General features: G+C 46.3%; 1 protein-coding gene across 1 annotated transcript in view; it reads left to right on the forward strand.

Moving 5' to 3' along the window:
* AQP11 (aquaporin 11) overlaps positions 1 to 21,057 on the forward strand; it is a 57,141-nt gene extending 36,084 nt beyond the window's left edge. The window contains exon 3 of the mRNA XM_073661675.1: positions 20,537 to 21,057. Coding sequence (XP_073517776.1) covers positions 20,537 to 20,625 — 89 coding nt within the window. The 3' untranslated portion in view covers positions 20,626 to 21,057. The remainder of the gene's footprint in view (positions 1 to 20,536) is intronic.
* Positions 21,058 to 22,440: the final 1,383 nt, after the last annotated feature.

Below are 22,440 nucleotides of genomic sequence, written 5' to 3' on the forward strand. Positions count from 1 at the left end.
AGTGCCCCAATAGCAGTGATATCCACAGTGCTCCCATAATAACAGTGATATCCACAGTTCCCCCATAATAACAGTGACATCCACAGTGCCCCCATAATAACAGTGATATCCACAGTGCTCCCATAATAACAGCGATATCCACAGTGCCCCCATAATAACAGTGACATCCACAGTGCCCCTATAATAACAGTGACATCCACAGTGCCCCCATAATAACAGCGACATCCACAGTGCCCCCATAATAAGAGTGACATCCACAGTGCCCCCATAATAACAGCGACATCCACAGTGCCCCCATAATAACAGCGACATCCACAGAGCTCCCATAATAACAGCGATATCCACAGTGCCCCCATAATAACAGCGACACCCACAGTGCACCCATAATAACAGTGACATCCACAGTGCCCCCATAATAACAGTGACATCCACAGTGCCCCCATAATAACAGCGACATCCACAGTGCTCCCATAATAACAGCGATATCCACAGTGCCCCCATAATAACAGCGACACCCACAGTGCACCCATAATAACAGTGACATCCACAGTGCTCCCATAATAACAGCGACATCCACAGTGCCCCCATAATAAGAGTGACATCCACAGTGCCCCCATAATAACAGCGACATCCACAGTGCCCCCATAATAACAGCGACATCCACAGTGCTCCCATAATAACAGCGATATCCACAGTGCCCCCATAATAACAGCGACACCCACAGTGCACCCATAATAACAGTGACATCCACAGTGCCCCCATAATAACAGTGACTTCCACAGTGCCCCCATAATAACAGCGACATCCACAGTGCCCCCATAATAACAGCGATATCCACAGTGCTCCCATAATAACAGCGACATCCACAGTGCTCCCATAATAACAGCGACATCCACAGTGCTCCCATAATAACAGCGATATCCACAGTGCTCCCATAATAACAGCGACATCCACAGTGCCCCCATAATAACAGCGATATCCACAGTGCCCCCATAATAACAGCGATATGCACAGTGCTCCCATAATAACAGCGATATCCACAGTGCTCCCATAATAACAGCGATATCCACAGTGCCCCCATAATAACAGTGATATCCACAGTGCCCCCATAATAACAGCGATATCCACAGTGCTCCCATAATAACAGCGATATCCACAGTGCTCCCATAATAACAGCGATATCCACAGTGCCCCCATAATAACAGCGATATCCACAGTGCCCCCATAATAACAGCGATATCCACAGTGCCCCCATAATAACAGCGATATCCACAGTGCCCCCATAATAACAGCGATATCCACAGTGCCCCCATAATAACAGCGATATCCACAGTGCCCCCATAATAACAGCGATATCCACAGTGCCCCCATAATAACAGTGATATCCACAGTGCCCCCATAATAACAGTGATATCCACAGTGCCCCCATAATAACAGCGACATCCACAGTGCTCCCATAATAACAGTGACATCCACAGTGCCCCCATAATAACAGTGACATCCACAGTGCTCCCATAATAACAGTGATATCCACAGTGCTCCCATAATAACAGTGATATCCACAGTGCTCCCATAATAACAGCGACATCCACAGTGCCCCCATAATAACAGTGATATCCACAGTGCTCCCATAATAACAGTGACATCCACAGTTCCCCCATAATAAGTGACATCCACAGTGTCCCCATAGTAACAGTGACATCCACAGTGCCCCAATAGCAGTGATATCCACAGTGCTCCCATAATAACAGTGATATCCACAGTTCCCCCATAATAACAGTGACATCCACAGTGCTCCCATAATAACAGTGACATCCACAGTGCCCCCATAATAACAGTGATATCCACAGTGCTCCCATAATAACAGCGATATCCACAGTGCCCCCATAATAACAGTGACATCCACAGTGCCCCTATAATAACAGTGACATCCACAGTGCCCCCATAATAACAGCGACATCCACAGTGCCTCCATAATAAGAGTGACATCCACAGTGCCCCCATAATAACAGCGACATCCACAGTGCCCCCATAATAACAGCGACATCCACAGAGCTCCCATAATAACAGCGATATCCACAGTGCCCCCATAATAACAGCGACACCCACAGTGCACCCATAATAACAGTGACATCCACAGTGCCCCCATAATAACAGTGACATCCACAGTGCCCCCATAATAACAGCGACATCCACAGTGCTCCCATAATAACAGCGATATCCACAGTGCCCCCATAATAACAGTGACATCCACAGTGCTCCCATAATAACAGCGACATCCACAGTGCCCCCATAATAAGAGTGACATCCACAGTGCCCCCATAATAACAGCGACATCCACAGTGCCCCCATAATAACAGCGACATCCACAGTGCTCCCATAATAACAGCGATATCCACAGTGCCCCCATAATAACAGCGACACCCACAGTGCACCCATAATAACAGTGACATCCACAGTGCCCCCATAATAACAGTGACATCCACAGTGCCCCCATAATAACAGCGACATCCACAGTGCCCCCATAATAACAGCGATATCCACAGTGCTCCCATAATAACAGCGACATCCACAGTGCTCCCATAATAACAGCGACATCCACAGTGCTCCCATAATAACAGCGATATCCACAGTGCTCCCATAATAACAGCGACATCCACAGTGCCCCCATAATAACAGCGATATCCACAGTGCCCCCATAATAACAGCGACATCCACAGTGCTCCCATAATAACAGTGATATCCACAGTGCCCCCATAATAACAGCGACATCCACAGTGCTCCCATAATAACAGTGATATCCACAGTGCCCCCATAATAACAGCGATATCCACAGTGCCCCCATAATAACAGCGATATCCACAGTGCCCCCATAATAACAGCGATATCCACAGTGCTCCCATAATAACAGCGATATCCACAGTGCTCCCATAATAACAGCGATATCCACAGTGCCCCCATAATAACAGTGATATCCACAGTGCCCCCATAATAACAGCGATATCCACAGTGCTCCCATAATAACAGCGATATCCACAGTGCTCCCATAATAACAGCGATATCCACAGTGCCCCCATAATAACAGCGATATCCACAGTGCCCCCATAATAACAGCGATATCCACAGTGCCCCCATAATAACAGCGATATCCACAGTGCCCCCATAATAACAGCGATATCCACAGTGCCCCCATAATAACAGCGATATCCACAGTGCCCCCATAATAACAGCGATATCCACAGTGCCCCCATAATAACAGCGATATCCACAGTGCCCCCATAATAACAGTGATATCCACAGTGCCCCCATAATAACAGCGACATCCACAGTGCTCCCATAATAACAGCGACATCCACAGTGCTCCCATAATAACAGCGACATCCACAGTGCTCCCATAATAACAGCGATATCCACAGTGCCCCCATAATAACAGCGACATCCACAGTGCTCCCATAATAACAGCGATATCCACAGTGCCCCCATAATAACAGTGATATCCACAGTGCCCCCATAATAACAGTGACATCCACAGTGCCCCCATAATAACAGTGACATCCACAGTGCCCCCATAATAACAGTGACATCCACAGTGCCCCCATAATAACAGCGACATCCACAGTGCTCCCATAATAACAGTGATATCCACAGTGCTCCATAATAACAGTGACATCCACAGTGCCCCCATAATAACAGTGATATCCACAGTGCACCCATAATAACAGTGACATCCACAGTGCTCCCATAATAACAGCGATATCCACAGTGCCCCCATAATAACAGTGATATCCACAGTGCCCCCATAATAACAGTGACATCCACAGTGCCCCCATAATAACAGCGATATCCACAGTGCTCCCATAATAACAGCGATATCCACAGTGCCCCCATAATAACAGCGATATCCACAGTGCCCCCATAATAACAGCGATATCCACAGTGCCCCCATAATAACAGCGATATCCACAGTGCCCCCATAATAACAGCGATATCCACAGTGCCCCCATAATAACAGCGATATCCACAGTGCCCCCATAATAACAGCGATATCCACAGTGCCCCCATAATAACAGCGATATCCACAGTGCCCCCATAATAACAGCGATATCCACAGTGCCCCCATAATAACAGCGACATCCACAGTGCTCCCATAATAACAGCGACATCCACAGTGCTCCCATAATAACAGCGACATCCACAGTGCTCCCATAATAACAGCGATATCCACAGTGCCCCCATAATAACAGCGACATCCACAGTGCTCCCATAATAACAGCGATATCCACAGTGCCCCCATAATAACAGTGATATCCACAGTGCCCCCATAATAACAGTGACATCCACAGTGCCCCCATAATAACAGTGACATCCACAGTGCCCCCATAATAACAGTGACATCCACAGTGCCCCCATAATAACAGTGACATCCACAGTGCCCCCATAATAACAGCGACATCCACAGTGCTCCCATAATAACAGTGATATCCACAGTGCTCCATAATAACAGTGACATCCACAGTGCCCCCATAATAACAGTGATATCCACAGTGCACCCATAATAACAGTGACATCCACAGTGCTCCCATAATAACAGCGATATCCACAGTGCCCCCATAATAACAGTGATATCCACAGTGCCCCCATAATAACAGTGACATCCACAGTGCCCCCATAATAACAGTGACATCCACAGTGCCCCCATAATAACAGTGACATCCACAGTGCCCCCATAATAACAGCGACATCCACAGTGCTCCCATAATAACAGTGATATCCACAGTGCTCCATAATAACAGTGATATCCACAGTGCCCCCATAATAACAGCGATATCCACAGTGCCCCCATAATAACAGTGATATCCACAGTGCCCCCATAATAACAGTGACATCCACAGTGCCCCCATAATAACAGTGACATCCACAGTGCCCCCATAATAACAGTGATATCCACAGTGCTCCCATAATAACAGTGACATCCACAGTGCCCCCATAATAACAGTGATATCCACAGTGCTCCCATAATAACAGTGATATCCACAGTGCTCCCATAATAACAGTGACATCCACAGTGCCCCCATAATAACAGTGACATCCACAGTGCTCCCATAATAACAGTGATATCCACAGTGCTCCCATAATAACAGTGATATCCACAGGGCCCCCATAATAACAGTGACATCCACAGTGCCCCCATAATAACAGTGACATCCACAGTGCCCCCATAATAACAGTGACATCCACAGTGCTCCCATAATAACAGCGATATCCACAGTGCTCCCATAATAACAGCGATATCCACAGTGCTCCCATAATAACAGCGATATCCACAGGGCCCCCATAATAACAATGACATCCACAGTGCCCCCATAATAACAGTGACATCCACAGTGCCCCCATAATAACAGTGACATCCACAGTGCCCCCATAATAACAGTGACATCCACAGTGCTCCCATAATAACAGTGACATCCACAGTGCTCCCATAATAACAGTGATATCCACAGTGCCCCCATAATAACAGTGACATCCACAGTGCTCCCATAATAACAGCGATATCCACAGTGCTCCCATAATAACAGTGACATCCACAGTGCTCCCATAATAACAGTGACATCCACAGTGCTCCCATAATAACACTGACATCCACAGTGCTCCCATAATAACAGCGATATCCACAGTGCCCTCATAATAACAGCGACATCCACAGTGCTCCCATAATAACAGTGGTATCCACAGGGCCCCCATAATAACAATGACATCCACAGTGCCCCCATAATAACAGTGACATCCACAGTGCCCCCATAATAACAGTGACATCCACAGTGCCCCATAATAACAGTGATATCCACAGTGCCCCCATAATAACAGTGACATCCACAGTGCCCCCATAATAACAGTGACATCCACAGTGCCCCATAATAACAGTGATATCCACAGTGCTCCCATAATAACAGTGACATCCACAGTGCTCCCATAATAACAGTGACATCCACAGTGCTCCCATAATAACAGTGATATCCACAGTGCTCCCATAATAACAGTGACATCCACAGTGCTCCCATAATAACAGTGACATCCACAGTGCCCCCATAATAACAGTGACATCCACAGTGCCCCCATAATAACAGTGACATCCACAGTGCCCCATAATAACAGTGATATCCACAGTGCCCCCATAATAACAGCGACATCCACAGTGCTCCCATAATAACAGTGATATCCACAGTGCCCCCATAATAACAGCGATATCCACAGTGCCCCCATAATAACAGCGATATCCACAGTGCCCCCATAATAACAGCGATATCCACAGTGCTCCCATAATAACAGCGATATCCACAGTGCTCCCATAATAACAGCGATATCCACAGTGCCCCCATAATAACAGTGATATCCACAGTGCCCCCATAATAACAGCGATATCCACAGTGCTCCCATAATAACAGCGATATCCACAGTGCTCCCATAATAACAGCGATATCCACAGTGCCCCCATAATAACAGCGATATCCACAGTGCCCCCATAATAACAGCGATATCCACAGTGCCCCCATAATAACAGCGATATCCACAGTGCCCCCATAATAACAGCGATATCCACAGTGCCCCCATAATAACAGCGATATCCACAGTGCCCCCATAATAACAGCGATATCCACAGTGCCCCCATAATAACAGTGATATCCACAGTGCCCCCATAATAACAGTGATATCCACAGTGCCCCCATAATAACAGCGACATCCACAGTGCTCCCATAATAACAGCGACATCCACAGTGCCCCCATAATAACAGTGATATCCACAGTGCTCCCATAATAACAGTGACATCCACAGTTCCCCCATAATAAGTGACATCCACAGTGTCCCCATAGTAACAGTGACATCCACAGTGCCCCAATAGCAGTGATATCCACAGTGCCCCCATAATAACAGTGATATCCACAGTGCTCCCATAATAACAGCGATATCCACAGTGCCCCCATAATAACAGTGACATCCACAGTGCCCCTATAATAACAGTGACATCCACAGTGCCCCCATAATAACAGCGACATCCACAGTGCCCCCATAATAAGAGTGACATCCACAGTGCCCCCATAATAACAGCGACATCCACAGTGCCCCCATAATAACAGCGACATCCACAGAGCTCCCATAATAACAGCGATATCCACAGTGCCCCCATAATAACAGCGACACCCACAGTGCACCCATAATAACAGTGACATCCACAGTGCCCCCATAATAACAGTGACATCCACAGTGCCCCCATAATAACAGCGACATCCACAGTGCTCCCATAATAACAGCGATATCCACAGTGCCCCCATAATAACAGCGACACCCACAGTGCACCCATAATAACAGTGACATCCACAGTGCTCCCATAATAACAGCGACATCCACAGTGCCCCCATAATAAGAGTGACATCCACAGTGCCCCCATAATAACAGCGACATCCACAGTGCCCCCATAATAACAGCGACATCCACAGTGCTCCCATAATAACAGCGATATCCACAGTGCCCCCATAATAACAGCGACACCCACAGTGCACCCATAATAACAGTGACATCCACAGTGCCCCCATAATAACAGTGACATCCACAGTGCCCCCATAATAACAGCGACATCCACAGTGCCCCCATAATAACAGCGATATCCACAGTGCTCCCATAATAACAGCGACATCCACAGTGCTCCCATAATAACAGCGACATCCACAGTGCTCCCATAATAACAGCGATATCCACAGTGCTCCCATAATAACAGCGACATCCACAGTGCCCCCATAATAACAGCGATATCCACAGTGCCCCCATAATAACAGCGACATCCACAGTGCTCCCATAATAACAGTGATATCCACAGTGCCCCCATAATAACAGCGACATCCACAGTGCTCCCATAATAACAGTGATATCCACAGTGCCCCCATAATAACAGCGATATCCACAGTGCCCCCATAATAACAGCGATATCCACAGTGCCCCCATAATAACAGCGATATCCACAGTGCTCCCATAATAACAGCGATATCCACAGTGCTCCCATAATAACAGCGATATCCACAGTGCCCCCATAATGACAGTGATATCCACAGTGCCCCCATAATAACAGCGATATCCACAGTGCTCCCATAATAACAGCGATATCCACAGTGCTCCCATAATAACAGCGATATCCACAGTGCTCCCATAATAACAGTGATATCCACAGTGCCCCCATAATAACAGCGATATCCACAGTGCCCCCATAATAACAGCGATATCCACAGTGCCCCCATAATAACAGCGATATCCACAGTGCCCCCATAATAACAGCGATATCCACAGTGCCCCCATAATAACAGCGATATCCACAGTGCCCCCATAATAACAGCGATATCCACAGTGCCCCCATAATAACAGTGATATCCACAGTGCCCCCATAATAACAGTGATATCCACAGTGCCCCCATAATAACAGCGACATCCACAGTGCTCCCATAATAACAGCGACATCCACAGTGCTCCCATAATAACAGCGACATCCACAGTGCTCCCATAATAACAGCGATATCCACAGTGCCCCCATAATAACAGTGACATCCACAGTGCTCCCATAATAACAGCGATATCCACAGTGCCCCCATAATAACAGCGATATCCACAGTGCCCCCATAATAACAGTGACATCCACAGTGCCCCCATAATAACAGTGACATCCACAGTGCCCACATAATAACAGCGACATCCACAGTGCCCCCATAATAACAGCGACATCCACAGTGCCCCCATAATAACAGTGATATCCACAGTGCTCCCATAATAACAGTGATATCCACAGTGCTCCCATAATAACAGTGATATCCACAGTGCTCCCATAATAACTGTGATATCCACAGTGCCCCCATAATAACAGCGACATCCACAGTGCCCCCATAATAACAGCGACATCCACAGAGCTCCCATAATAACAGCGATATCCACAGTGCCCCCATAATAACAGCGACACCCACAGTGCACCCATAATAACAGTGACATCCACAGTGCCCCCATAATAACAGTGACATCCACAGTGCCCCCATAATAACAGCGACATCCACAGTGCTCCCATAATAACAGCGATATCCACAGTGCCCCCATAATAACAGCGACACCCACAGTGCACCCATAATAACAGTGACATCCACAGTGCTCCCATAATAACAGCGACATCCACAGTGCCCCCATAATAAGAGTGACATCCACAGTGCCCCCATAATAACAGCGACATCCACAGTGCCCCCATAATAACAGCGACATCCACAGTGCTCCCATAATAACAGCGATATCCACAGTGCCCCCATAATAACAGCGACACCCACAGTGCACCCATAATAACAGTGACATCCACAGTGCCCCCATAATAACAGTGACTTCCACAGTGCCCCCATAATAACAGCGACATCCACAGTGCCCCCATAATAACAGCGATATCCACAGTGCTCCCATAATAACAGTGACAGCCACAGTGCTCCCATAATAACAGCGATATCCACAGTGCCCCCATAATAACAGCGACATCCACAGTGCCCCCATAATAACAGCGATATCCACAGTGCTCCCATAATAACAGCGACATCCACAGTGCTCCCATAATAACAGCGACATCCACAGTGCTCCCATAATAACAGCGATATCCACAGTGCTCCCATAATAACAGCGACATCCACAGTGCCCCCATAATAACAGCGATATCCACAGTGCCCCCATAATAACAGCGACATCCACAGTGCTCCCATAATAACAGTGATATCCACAGTGCCCCCATAATAACAGCGACATCCACAGTGCTCCCATAATAACAGTGATATCCACAGTGCCCCCATAATAACAGCGATATCCACAGTGCCCCCATAATAACAGCGATATCCACAGTGCCCCCATAATAACAGCGATATCCACAGTGCTCCCATAATAACAGCGATATCCACAGTGCTCCCATAATAACAGCGATATCCACAGTGCCCCCATAATAACAGTGATATCCACAGTGCCCCCATAATAACAGCGATATCCACAGTGCTCCCATAATAACAGCGATATCCACAGTGCTCCCATAATAACAGCGATATCCACAGTGCCCCCATAATAACAGCGATATCCACAGTGCCCCCATAATAACAGCGATATCCACAGTGCCCCCATAATAACAGCGATATCCACAGTGCCCCCATAATAACAGCGATATCCACAGTGCCCCCATAATAACAGCGATATCCACAGTGCCCCCATAATAACAGCGATATCCACAGTGCCCCCATAATAACAGTGATATCCACAGTGCCCCCATAATAACAGCGATATCCACAGTGCCCCCATAATAACAGCGACATCCACAGTGCTCCCATAATAACAGTGACATCTACAGTGCCCCCATAATAACAGTGACATCCACAGTGCCCCCATAATAACAGTGACATCCACAGTGCTCCCATAATAACAGTGATATCCACAGTGCTCCCATAATAACAGTGATATCCACAGTGCTCCCATAATAACAGCGACATCCACAGTGCCCCCATAATAACAGTGATATCCACAGTGCTCCCATAATAACAGTGACATCCACAGTTCCCCCATAATAAGTGACATCCACAGTGTCCCCATAGTAACAGTGACATCCACAGTGCCCCAATAGCAGTGATATCCACAGTGCTCCCATAATAACAGTGATATCCACAGTGCCCCCATAATAACAGTGACATCCACAGTGCTCCCATAATAACAGTGACATCCACAGTGCCCCCATAATAACAGTGATATCCACAGTGCTCCCATAATAACAGCGATATCCACAGTGCCCCCATAATAACAGTGACATCCACAGTGCCCCTATAATAACAGTGACATCCACAGTGCCCCCATAATAACAGCGACATCCACAGTGCCTCCATAATAAGAGTGACATCCACAGTGCCCCCATAATAACAGCGACATCCACAGTGCCCCCATAATAACAGCGACATCCACAGAGCTCCCATAATAACAGGGATATCCACAGTGCCCCCATAATAACAGCGACACCCACAGTGCACCCATAATAACAGTGACATCCACAGTGCCCCCATAATAACAGTGACATCCACAGTGCCCCCATAATAACAGCGACATCCACAGTGCTCCCATAATAACAGCGATATCCACAGTGCCCCCATAATAACAGTGACATCCACAGTGCTCCCATAATAACAGCGACATCCACAGTGCCCCCATAATAAGAGTGACATCCACAGTGCCCCCATAATAACAGCGACATCCACAGTGCCCCCATAATAACAGCGACATCCACAGTGCTCCCATAATAACAGCGATATCCACAGTGCCCCCATAATAACAGCGACACCCACAGTGCACCCATAATAACAGTGACATCCACAGTGCCCCCATAATAACAGTGACATCCACAGTGCCCCCATAATAACAGCGACATCCACAGTGCCCCCATAATAACAGCGATATCCACAGTGCTCCCATAATAACAGCGACATCCACAGTGCTCCCATAATAACAGCGACATCCACAGTGCTCCCATAATAACAGCGATATCCACAGTGCTCCCATAATAACAGCGACATCCACAGTGCCCCCATAATAACAGCGATATCCACAGTGCCCCCATAATAACAGCGACATCCACAGTGCTCCCATAATAACAGTGATATCCACAGTGCCCCCATAATAACAGCGACATCCACAGTGCTCCCATAATAACAGTGATATCCACAGTGCCCCCATAATAACAGCGATATCCACAGTGCCCCCATAATAACAGCGATATCCACAGTGCCCCCATAATAACAGCGATATCCACAGTGCTCCCATAATAACAGCGATATCCACAGTGCTCCCATAATAACAGCGATATCCACAGTGCCCCCATAATAACAGTGATATCCACAGTGCCCCCATAATAACAGTGATATCCACAGTGCCCCCATAATAACAGTGACATCCACAGTGCCCCCATAATAACAGTGACATCCACAGTGCCCCCATAATAACAGTGACATCCACAGTGCCCCCATAATAACAGTGACATCCACAGTGCCCCCATAATAACAGTGATATCCACAGTGCTCCCATAATAACAGTGACATCCACAGTGCCCCCATAATAACAGTGATATCCACAGTGCTCCCATAATAACAGTGATATCCACAGTGCTCCCATAATAACAGTGACATCCACAGTGCCCCCATAATAACAGTGACATCCACAGTGCTCCCATAATAACAGTGATATCCACAGTGCTCCCATAATAACAGTGATATCCACAGGGCCCCCATAATAACAGTGACATCCACAGTGCCCCCATAATAACAGTGACATCCACAGTGCCCCCATAATAACAGTGACATCCACAGTGCTCCCATAATAACAGCGATATCCACAGTGCTCCCATAATAACAGCGATATCCACAGTGCTCCCATAATAACAGCGATATCCACAGGGCCCCCATAATAACAATGACATCCACAGTGCCCCCATAATAACAGTGACATCCACAGTGCCCCCATAATAACAGTGACATCCACAGTGCCCCCATAATAACAGTGACATCCACAGTGCTCCCATAATAACAGTGACATCCACAGTGCTCCCATAATAACAGTGATATCCACAGTGCCCCCATAATAACAGTGACATCCACAGTGCTCCCATAATAACAGCGATATCCACAGTGCTCCCATAATAACAGTGACATCCACAGTGCTCCCATAATAACAGTGACATCCACAGTGCTCCCATAATAACAGTGACATCCACAGTGCTCCCATAATAACAGCGATATCCACAGTGCTCCCATAATAACAGTGACATCCACAGTGCTCCCATAATAACAGTGACATCCACAGTGCTCCCATAATAACAGCGATATCCACAGTGCCCTCATAATAACAGCGACATCCACAGTGCTCCCATAATAACAGCGATATCCACAGGGCCCCCATAATAACAATGACATCCACAGTGCCCCCATAATAACAGTGACATCCACAGTGCCCCCATAATAACAGTGACATCCACAGTGCCCCCATAATAACAGTGATATCCACAGTGCTCCCATAATAACAGTGACATCCACAGTGCCCCCATAATAACAGTGATATCCACAGTGCTCCCATAATAACAGTGATATCCACAGTGCTCCCATAATAACAGTGACATCCACAGTGCTCCCATAATAACAGTGATATCCACAGTGCTCCCATAATAACAGTGACATCCACAGTGCTCCCATAATAACAGTGACATCCACAGTGCCCCCATAATAACAGTGACATCCACAGTGCCCCCATAATAACAGTGACATCCACAGTGCCCCCATAATAACAGTGACATCCACAGTGCCCCCATAATAACAGTGACATCCACAGTGCTCCCATAATAACAGTGACATCCACAGTGCCCCCATAATAACAGTGACATCCACAGTGCTCCCATAATAACAGTGACATCCACAGTGCTCCCATAATAACAGTGATATCCACAGTGCCCCCATAATAACAGTGACATCCACAGTGCTCCCATAATAACAGTGATATCCACAGTGCTCCCATAATAACAGTGACATCCACAGTGCTCCCATAATAACAGTGATATCCACAGTGCTCCCATAATAACAGCGATATCCACAGGGCCCCCATAATAACAGTGACATCCACAGTGCTCCCATAATAACAGCGATATCCACAGTGCTCCCATAATAACAGCGATATCCACAGTGCTCCCATAATAACAGTGACATCCACAGTGCTCCCATAATAACAGTGATATCCACAGTGCCTCTATAATAACAGTGATATCCACAGGGCCCCCATAATAACAGTGACATCCACAGTGCCCCCATAATAACAGTGATATCCACAGGGCCCCCATAATAACAGTGACATCCACAGTGCCCCCATAATAACAGTGACATCCACAGTGCCCCCATAATAACAGTGATATCCACAGTGCCCCCATAATAACAGTGATATCCACAGTGCTCCCATAATAACAGTGATATCCACAGGGCCCCCATAATAACAGTGACATCCACAGTGCCCCCATAATAACAGTGACATCCACAGTGCCCCCATAATAACAGTGACATCCACAGTGCCCCCATAATAACAGTGACATCCACAGTGCTCCCATAATAACAGTGACATCCACAGTGCCCCCATAATAACAGTGACATCCACAGTGCCCCCATAATAACAGTGATATCCACAGTGCTCCCATAATAACAGTGACATCCACAGTGCCCCCATAATAACAGTGATATCCACAGTGCTCCCATAATAACAGTGATATCCACAGTGCTCCCATAATAACAGTGACATCCACAGTGCTCTCATAATAACAGTGACATCCACAGGGCCCCCATAATAACAGTGACATCCACAGTGCCCCCATAATAACAGTGACATCCACAGGGCCCCCATAATAACAGTGACATCCACAGTGCCCCCATAATAACAGTGACATCCACAGTGCCCCCATAATAACAGTGATATCCACAGTGCCCCCATAATAACAGTGACATCCACAGTGCTCCCATAATAACAGTGACATCCACAGTGCCCCCATAATAACAGTGACATCCACAGTGCCCCCATAATAACAGTGACATCCACAGTGCCCCCATAATAACAGTGACATCCACAGTGCTCCCATAATAACAGTGACATCCACAGTGCTCCCATAATAATAGTGATATCCACAGTGCTCCCATAATAACAGTGACATCCACAGTGCTCCCATAATAACAGTGATATCCACAGTGCTCCCATAATAACAGTGACATCCACAGTGCTCCCATGATAACAGCGACATCCACAGTTCTCCCATAATAACAGTGATATCCACAGTGCTCCCATAATAACAGTGACATCCACAGTGCCCCCATAATAACAGTGACATCCACAGTGCCCCCATAATAACAGTGACATCCACAGTGCTCCCATAATAACAGTGACATCCACAGTGCCCCCATAATAACAGTGATATCCACAGTGCTCCCATAATAACAGTGATATCCACAGTGCTCCCATAATAACAGTGATATCCACAGTGCCCCCATAATAACAGTGATATCCACAGTGCCCCATAATAACAGTGATATCCACAGTGCTCCCATAATAACAGTGATATCCACAGTGCTCCCATAATAACAGTGACATCCACAGTGCCCCCATAATAACAGTGATATCCACAGTGCCCCATAATAACAGTGATATCCACAGTGCTCCCATAATAACAGTGACATCCACAGTGCTCCCATAATAACAGTGACATCCACAGTGCCCCCATAATAACAGTGATATCCACAGTGTCCCCATAATAACAGTGATATCCACAGTGCTCCCATAATAACAGTGATATCCACAGTGCTCCCATAATAACAGTGACATCCACAGTGCTCCCATAATAACAGTGACATCCACAGTGCCCCCATAATAACAGTGACATCCCCAGTGCCCCCATAATAACAGTGATATCCACAGTGCTCCCATAATAACAGTGATATCCACAGTGCCCCCATAATAACAGCGATATCCACAGTTCCTCCATAATAACAGCGACATCCACAGTGCTCCCATAATAACATCGACATCCACAGTGCCCCCATAATAACAGTGACATCCACAGTGCTCCCATAATAACAGTGACATCCACAGTGCCCCCATAATAACAGTGATATCCACAGTGTCCCCATAATAACAGTGATATCCACAGTGCTCCCATAATAACAGTGATATCCACAGTGCCCCCATAATAACAGTGACATCCACAGTGCTCCCATAATAACAGTGATATCCACAGTGCCCCCATAATAACAGTGATATCCACAGTGCTCCCATAATAACAGTGACATCCACAGTGCTCCCATAATAACAGTGACATCCACAGTGCTCCCATAATAACAGCGATATCCACAGTGCCCCCATAACAACAGTGACATCCACAGTGCCCCCATAATAACAGTGATATCCACAGTGCCCCCATAATAACAGTGACATCCACAGTGCTCCCATAATAACAGTGACATCCACAGTGCTCCCATAATAACAGTGATATCCACAGTGCTCCCATAATAACAGTGATATCCACAGTGCTCCCATAATAACAGTGATATCCACAGTGCTCCCATAATAACAGCGATATCCACAGTGCTCCCATAATAACAGCGATATCCACAGTGCTCCCATAATAACAGTGATATCCACAGTGCTCCCATAATAACAGTGACATCCACAGTGCTCCCATAATAACAGTGATATCCACAGTGCTCCCATAATAACAGTGATATCCACAGTGCTCCCATAATAACAGTGACATCCACAGTGCTCCCATAATAACAGTGACATCCACAGTGCTCCCATAATAACAGTGACATCCACAGTGCTCCCATAATAACAGTGACATCCACAGTGCTCCCATAATAACAGTGATATCCACAGTGCTCCCATAACAACAGTGATATCCACAGTGCTCCCATAATAACAGTGACATCCACAGTGCTCCCATAATAACAGTGACATCCACAGTGCCCCCATAATAACAGTGACATCCACAGTGCTCCCATAATAACAGTGACATCCACAGTGCTCCCATAATAACAGTGATATCCACAGTGCTCCCATAATAACAGTGATATCCACAGTGCTCCCATAATAACAGTGACATCCACAGTGCCCCCATAATAACAGTGACATCCACAGTGCTCCCATAATAACAGTGATATCCACAGTGCTCCCATAATAACAGTGACATCCACAGTGCTCCCATAATAACAGTGATATCCACAGTGCTCCCATAATAACAGTGACATCCACAGTGCTCCCATAATAACAGTGACATCCACAGTGCCCCCATAATAACAGTGACATCCACAGTGCTCCCATAATAACAGTGACATCCACAGTGCTCCCATAATAACAGTGACATCCACAGTGCTCCCATAATAACAGTGACATCCACAGTGCCCCCATAATAACAGTGACATCCACAGTGCTCCCATAATAACAGTGACATCCACAGTGCTCCCATAATAACAGTGACATCCACAGTGCTCCCATAATAACAGTGATATCCACAGTGCTCCCATAATAACAGTGATATCCACAGTGCTCCCATAATAACAGTGACATCCACAGTGCTCCCATAATAACAGTGACATCCACAGTGCCCCCATAATAACAGTGATATCCACAGTGCCCCCATAATAACAGTGACATCCACAGTGCTCCCATAATAACAGTGATATCCACAGTGCTCCCATAATAACAGTGACATCCACAGTGCCCCCATAATAACAGTGACATCCACAGTGCTCCCATAATAACAGCGATATCCACAGTGCTCCCATAATAACAGCGATATCCACAGTGCTCCCATAATAACAGTGATATCCACAGTGCTCCCATAATAACAGTGACATCCACAGTGCCACCATAATAACAGTGACATCCACAGTGCTCCCATAATAACAGTGATATCCACAGTGCTCCCATAATAACAGTGATATCCACAGTGCCCCCATAATAACAGTGATATCCACAGTGCTCCCATAATAACAGTGATATCCACAGTGCTCCCATAATAACAGTGACATCCACAGTGCTCCCATAATAACAGTGATATCCACAGTGCTCCCATAATAACAGTGATATCCACAGTGCCCCCATAATAACAGTGATATCCACAGTGCCCCCATAATAACAGTGATATCCACAGTGCTCCCATAATAACAGTGATATCCACAGTGCTCCCATAATAACAGTGATATCCACAGTGCTCCCATAATAACAGTGATATCCACAGTGCCCCCATAATAACAGTGATATCCACAGTGCTCCCATAATAACAGTGATATCCACAGTGCTCCCATAATAACAGTGATATCCACAATGCTCCCATAATAACAGTGATATCCACAGTGCTCCCATAATAACAGTGATATCCACAGTGCCCCCATAATAACAGTGATATCCACAGTGCCCCCATAATAACAGTGATATCCACAGTGCCCCCATAATAACAGTGATATCCACAATGCTCCCATAATAACAGTGATATCCACAGTGCTCCCATAATAACAGTGATATCCACAGTGCCCCCATAATAACAGTGATATCCACAGTGCCCCCATAATAACAGTGATATCCACAATGCCCCCATAATAACAGTGATATCCACAATGCTCCCATAATAACAGTGATATCCACAGTGCTCCCATAATAACAGTGATATCCACAGTGCTCCCATAATAACAGTGATATCCACAGTGCCCCCATAATAACAGTGATATCCACAGTGCTCCCATAATAACAGTGATATCCACAGTGCTCCCATAATAACAGTGACATCCACAGTGCTCCCATAATAACAGCGATATCCACAGTGCTCCCATAATAACAGCGACATCCACAGTGCTCCCATAATAACAGCGATATCCACAGTGCTCCCATAATAACAGCGATATCCACAGTGCTCCCATAATAACAGTGATATCCACAGTGCTCCCATAATAACAGTGACATCCACAGTGCTCCCATAATAACAGTGATATCCACAGTGCCCCCATAATAACAGTGACATCCACAGTGCTCCCATAATAACAGTGACATCCACAGTGCCCCCATAATAACAGTGACATCCACAGTGCTCCCATAATAACAGTGATATCCACAGTGCTCCCATAATAACAGTGATATCCACAGTGCTCCCATAATAACAGTGACATCCACAGTGCCCCCATAATAACAGTGATATCCACAGTGCTCCCATAATAAGAGTGATATCCACAGTGCCCCCATAATAACAGTGATATCCACAGTGCTCCCATAATAACAGTGATATCCACAGTGCTCCCATAATAACAGTGATATCCACAGTGCTCCCATAATAACAGCGATATCCACAGTGCCCCCATAATAACAGTGATATCCACAGTGCCCCCATAATAACAGCGACATCCACAGTGCCCCCATAATAACAGCGATATCCACAGTGCTCCCATAATAACAGCGATATCCACAGTTCTCCCATAATAACAGTGACATCCACAGTGCCCCCATAATAACAGTGATATCCACAGTGCCCCCATAATAACAGTGACATCCACAGTGCCCCCATAATAACAGCGATATCCACAGTGCTCCCATAATAACAGTGATATCCACAGTTCTCCCATAATAACAGCGATATCCACAGTGCTCCCATAATAACAGTGATATCCACAGTTCTCCCATAATAACAGTGACATCCACAGTGCCCCCATAATAACAGTGACATCCACAGTGCCTCCATAATAACAGTGACATCCACAGTGCCCCCATAATAACAGCGATATCCACAGTGCTCCCATAATAACAGTGACATCCACAGTGCTCCCATGATAACAGCGACATCCACAGTTCTCCCATAATAACAGTGACATCCACAGTGCTCCCATAATAACAGTGATATCCACAGTTCTCCCATAATAACAGTGACATCCACAGTTCTCCCATAATAACAGTGATATCCACAGTGCTCCCATAATAACAGTGATATCCACAGTGCCCCCATAATAACAGTGACATCCACAGTGCCCCCATAATAACAGCGATATCCACAGTGCTCCCATAATAACAGTGACATCCACAGTGCTCCCATAATAACAGTGACATCCACAGTGCTCCCATAATAACAGCGACATCCACAGTTCTCCCATAATAACAGTGATATCCACAGTGCTCCCATAATAACAGTGACATCCACAGTGCTCCCATAATAACAGTGACATCCACAGTGCTCCCATAATAACAGTGATATCCACAGTTCTCCCATAATAACAGTGACATCCACAGTTCTCCCATAATAACAGTGATATCCACAGTGCTCCCATAATAACAGTGATATCCACAGTGCCCCCATAATAACAGTGATATCCACAGTTCTCCCATAATAACAGTGATATCCACAGTGCTCCCATAATAACAGTGATATCCACAGTGCTCCCATAATAACAGTGACATCCACAGTGTTCCCATAATAACAGTGACATCCACAGTGCCCCCATAATAATAGTGACATCCACAGTGCCCCCATAATAACAGTGACATCCACAGTGCCCCCATAATAACAGTGATATCCACAGTGCCTACATAATAACAGTGATATCCACAGTGCCTCCATAATAATAGTGACATCCACAGTGCCCCCATAATAACAGTGACATCCACAGTGCCCCCATAATAACAGTGATATCCACAGTGCCTACATAATAACAGTGATATCCACAGTGCTCCCATAATAACAGTGATATCCACAGTGCCTCCATAATAACAGTGATATCCACAGTGCTCCCATAATAACAGTGATATCCACAGTGCTCCCATAATAACAGTGACATCCACAGTGTCCCCATAACAGTGACATTTGGGAGGGTCGGTCAGTGAGACCCCCTGGCATATAACTCTTGGCTCAGACCTCCCTTACAGTTTTGTATCTGACGCCATCTTCTCCTTTTCCAGGAATGGTCGCCTCCATCGTGATTTTGGAGCGCTGCATTCCCAAACTGAGACAGCACAGACCTTTTTCTCGAGACATCAAGAGAGACTAGAAGAGAAGAGACCTCCAAGAAGCCGGCGATCACGTGATCACCTCCGAATAATAACCAGTAACGGTCACTGACTGATCCGCGTCCCCCACTCTTATTGATGGTTTCTGGATTTTTGTTGGACCTTTCTTACCTCATCTGCTGGGGTGTGCACGCGTCTTCTTGTGCAAAGTGGCTTCGGAGAGAAGTGGCAGTTATTTCAGAGGCCATGACTAACATTCGTCTTCTTCTTCTCTTCCCACAGGTATATGCTCTGCATAATTCCCCTGCTCCTATGTATGCTGTCTGCTAATGCTCTGCTGACCCATCTCTCTGGTATATGCTCTGCATAATTCCCCTGCTCCTATGTATGCTGTCTGCTAATGCTCTGCTGACCCATCTCTCTGGTATATGCTCTGCATAATTCCCCTGCTCCTATGTATGCTGTCTGCTAATGCTCTGCTGACCCATCTCTCTGGTATATGCTCTGCATAATTCCCCTGCTCCTATGTATGCTGTCTGCTAATGCTCTGCTGACCCATCTCTCTGGTATATGCTCTGCATAATTCCCCTGCTCCTATGTATGCTGTCTGCTAATGCTCTGCTGGACCCGTCTCTCTGGTATATGCTCTGCATAATTCCCCTGCTTCATCTGTCCCACTCCAATCAATATTCACATATGTTTCTTCTTTCCCCACTATATACCTTATCTGATTTTTAGAGGTGTTAAACTGCAGAGACTTGTGTCCTGGCTCTGTCTTTGATCACCCAGCCATCTCCTGTTCAAATGACCAGCTGTTAATTTATCCACAAGCCGGTCCCACAATGCCCTACACCTGATATAGTTTAATGTGGCCTATATATTTAGACTCTCTGTAAGGGGTGCACGCGTGCTGGGGTGTGCACGCGTCTTCTTGTGCAAAGTGGCTTCGGAGAGAAGTGGCAGTTATTTCAGAGGCCATGACTAACATTCGTCTTCTTCTTCTCTTCCCACAGGTATATGCTCTGCATAATTCCCCTGCTCCTATGTATGCTGTCTGCTAATGCTCTGCTGACCCATCTCTCTGGTATATGCTCTGCATAATTCCCCTGCTCCTATGTATGCTGTCTGCTAATGCTCTGCTGACCCATCTCTCTGGTATATGCTCTGCATAATTCCCCTGCTCCTATGTATGCTGTCTGCTAATGCTCTGCTGACCCATCTCTCTGGTATATGCTCTGCATAATTCCCCTGCTCCTATGTATGCTGTCTGCTAATGCTCTGCTGGACCCGTCTCTCTGGTATATGCTCTGCATAATTCCCCTGCTTCATCTGTCCCACTCCAATCAATATTCACATATGTTTCTTCTTTCCCCACTATATACCTTATCTGATTTTTAGAGGTGTTAAACTGCAGAGACTTGTGTCCTGGCTCTGTCTTTGATCACCCAGCCATCTCCTGTTCAAATGACCAGCTGTTAATTTATCCACAAGCCGGTCCCACAATGCCCTACACCTGATATAGTTTAATGTGGCCTATATATTTAGACTCTCTGTAAGGGGTGCACGCGTGCTGGGGTGTGCACGCGTCTTCTTGTGCAAAGTGGCTTCGGAGAGAAGTGGCAGTTATTTCAGAGGCCATGACTAACATTCGTCTTCTTCTTCTCTTCCCACAGGTATATGCTCTGCATAATTCCCCTGCTCCTATGTATGCTGTCTGCTAATGCTCTGCTGACCCATCTCTCTGGTATATGCTCTGCATAATTCCCCTGCTCCTATGTATGCTGTCTGCTAATGCTCTGCTGACCCATCTCTCTGGTATATGCTCTGCATAATTCCCCTGCTCCTATGTATGCTGT

This window comes from Phyllobates terribilis, unplaced genomic scaffold (assembly GCF_046119375.1).
Source record: "Phyllobates terribilis strain yellow unplaced genomic scaffold, ASM4611937v1 Scaffold_2__4_contigs__length_985480577, whole genome shotgun sequence".
Lineage (NCBI taxonomy): Eukaryota > Metazoa > Chordata > Amphibia > Anura > Dendrobatidae > Phyllobates > Phyllobates terribilis.